Source organism: Artemia franciscana, chromosome 9 (assembly GCF_032884065.1).
Source record: "Artemia franciscana chromosome 9, ASM3288406v1, whole genome shotgun sequence".
NCBI classification, from domain to species: Eukaryota; Metazoa; Arthropoda; class Branchiopoda; order Anostraca; family Artemiidae; genus Artemia; species Artemia franciscana.
Window position 1 is genome coordinate 17,834,531 of NC_088871.1, and position 2,387 is coordinate 17,836,917.

At 31.4% G+C, this 2,387-nt stretch overlaps 1 protein-coding gene across 1 annotated transcript in view; it reads left to right on the top strand.

The window, feature by feature from the left end:
• The first annotated feature begins 256 nt into the window (after positions 1–256).
• LOC136030777 (dmX-like protein 1) overlaps positions 257–2,387 on the top strand; it is a 72,871-nt gene continuing 70,740 nt past the window's right edge. The window contains exon 1 of the mRNA XM_065709820.1: positions 257–277. Within this exon, the coding sequence (XP_065565892.1) occupies positions 257–277 (21 nt within the window). The remainder of the gene's footprint in view (positions 278–2,387) is intronic.

The window sequence follows — 2,387 nt, forward strand, 5'->3', positions numbered from 1 at the left end:
TAACTTCCTCATCGCAATATTTTATTTGATCACACAAAAATTGTAGATACGTGTGTAGGACTTTCGCAAAGTTTCAGTGAAGTTATAGAAATAAAAAAGATCATCTATGGGGGTATTAGTATTAAGAGAGATGGAGGGGATTTTAAGATAAACTCACTTTATAATAGTTTAATTAGGAAGCAGGTAAAATCGTCAACCAGTGGTGATTTACATAATTGTCCTGCAACTAGTGATAACCTTGCGAAGAAACGTCAGAATGAGGTCAAAGCTGGAACAAGTCAGCGAACTAAAGTAAACTAGCAAAAAAAAATCATTTATTTTATAGTTCATGAATTTGTTTATTAACCTGTGAAATTTAGTTATACCTGGGGTTTGGTGACATTTTTTTTTTCAAATAAATATAGTCTTCACTTTTGATAGATACTCATTTATACACTTTTCATTTACACAGAGGAGAGTGACTCATGATTTAACTGTAGACATTCGCATTGGCTTTATTCTTATGTTAGAGCATCAGTGCTGGAAGTTTGTTTATAATGTGATTTGTTCTTATTTGTGTGTGTTATGTTTTAAAAATCAACTTTCTTTTTTTTCGTTCTTTTCGTTTTTTTTTGTTGAGAAAGGCTCCCAGGCGTGGGGCCAAAATATTCAGAATATTTTTTCTTTTAATTAAAATGTTGTTTTGTTTTTATTTTTTTACTGCTTTGTTGAAATTAAAACCCATTTTTTTGCTTTATTTTTCGTAAATGAAAAAGCAGTGTGGTCTGTCTTTAGTATTGTCTTTGGTACTTCAAAAAAACTAAAGCATTGGTACTTTTTGCATCTTTCTCTGCTAGCTTAACCCTAAAAAAAATAACAAAACATCACTTTTTCTATCTTCCTCTACTAATTTAAGTTTAAAAAAAATTAAACCAAACTTCACTTTTTCATCTTCAGCTATTTGAAGCGCCAGCTCCATATCCATTATTTCTTGAAGATGCACATCTTTATGCAATCCCTGTGTCTCTTCCTTACTCACTCCTTCATCATCACTTCCTTTTCCTTAAATATAGTAAAAGATTTATAAATCTACGTACACAGTTTATATCAGTAAGAAGGGGGGGGGGAACCTGTTTCTTTTATTATTCTTTTCATCTGTGTTATTCCGCTACTGTTTTTACTTCTATTTCTGTTTTTGTCTAATCTGTTTCTATTTTTCCAAAAAACAGAAGAGAAAGGAGAAATAGGTTACTTGTTATTGACCGACCTATTTCTGCTTCTGTTCTTTTTTTCACTTGTTTTTTTTTGTTTCTGTTTATACTTATGTTTTGTTTTTGTCTAACCCGTTTCTATTTTTCTAAAACACAGAAGAGAAAGGAGAAATAGGTTACCCGTTTTTGACGGACCTATTTCTATTTCTGTTCTGTTTCATCTGTTTTTTTTTTCAGTTTCTGTTTTTACTTCTGTTTCTGTTTTTGTCTAATCTTTTTCTATTTTTCCAAAAAACAGAAGAGAAAGGAGAAATAGGATACCTGTTTTTGACGGACCTGTTTCTATTTATATTCTGTTTTTTTTTTCGTCTGTTTTTTCCGTTTTTGTTTTTACTTCTGTTTCTGTTTTTCTCCAACCTGTTTCAGTTTTTGCAAAAAACAGAACGGAAAGGAGAAACAGGTCACCTGTCTTTGACAGACCTATTTCTGTTTCTGCTCTGTTTTTTTTTCATTTACGTTTTTACTTCTATTTCTGTTTTTGCCTAACCTGTTTGGATTTTTACAAAAACAGCAGAACAGAAAGGTGAAACAGGTCTCCTGTCCTTGATGGACCTATTTCTGTTTCTGTTCGCTTTTTTTTTCATCTGTTATTTCCGTTTCTGTTTTTACTTCTGTTTCTGTTTTTGTCTAGCCTGTTCCTCTTTTTCCCAAAAAAAGAAGAGAAAAGAAAAATAGGTGACCTGTTTTTGACGGACCTGTTTCTGTTTCTATTCTTTTTTTTCATCTGTTTTTTCTCTTGCTGTTTCTTCTTCTGTTTCTGTTTTTGTCTAACCTGTTTCTATTTTTCCAAAAAACAGAAGAGGAAGGAGAAATTGGTTACCGGTTTCTGACAGACCTATTTCTGTTTCTGTCTTGTTTTTTCATATGTTTTTACCGATTCTGTTTTTAGTTCTGTTTCTGTTTTTGTCTAAAGTTTTTTAATTTTTCCACAAATGACAGAACAGAAAGGAGAAACAGGTTACCTGTTTTTGATGGACCTATTTCTGTTTTAGTTCTGTTTTTTTTTTTTTTTCATCTGTTTTTTTTTCCGTTTCTGTTTTTACTTCTGTTTCTGTTTATGTCTAACCTGTTTTAGCTTTTCCAAAAATAACAGAACAGAAAGGAGAAACAGTTCACCTGTTTTTGTGGACCTATTTC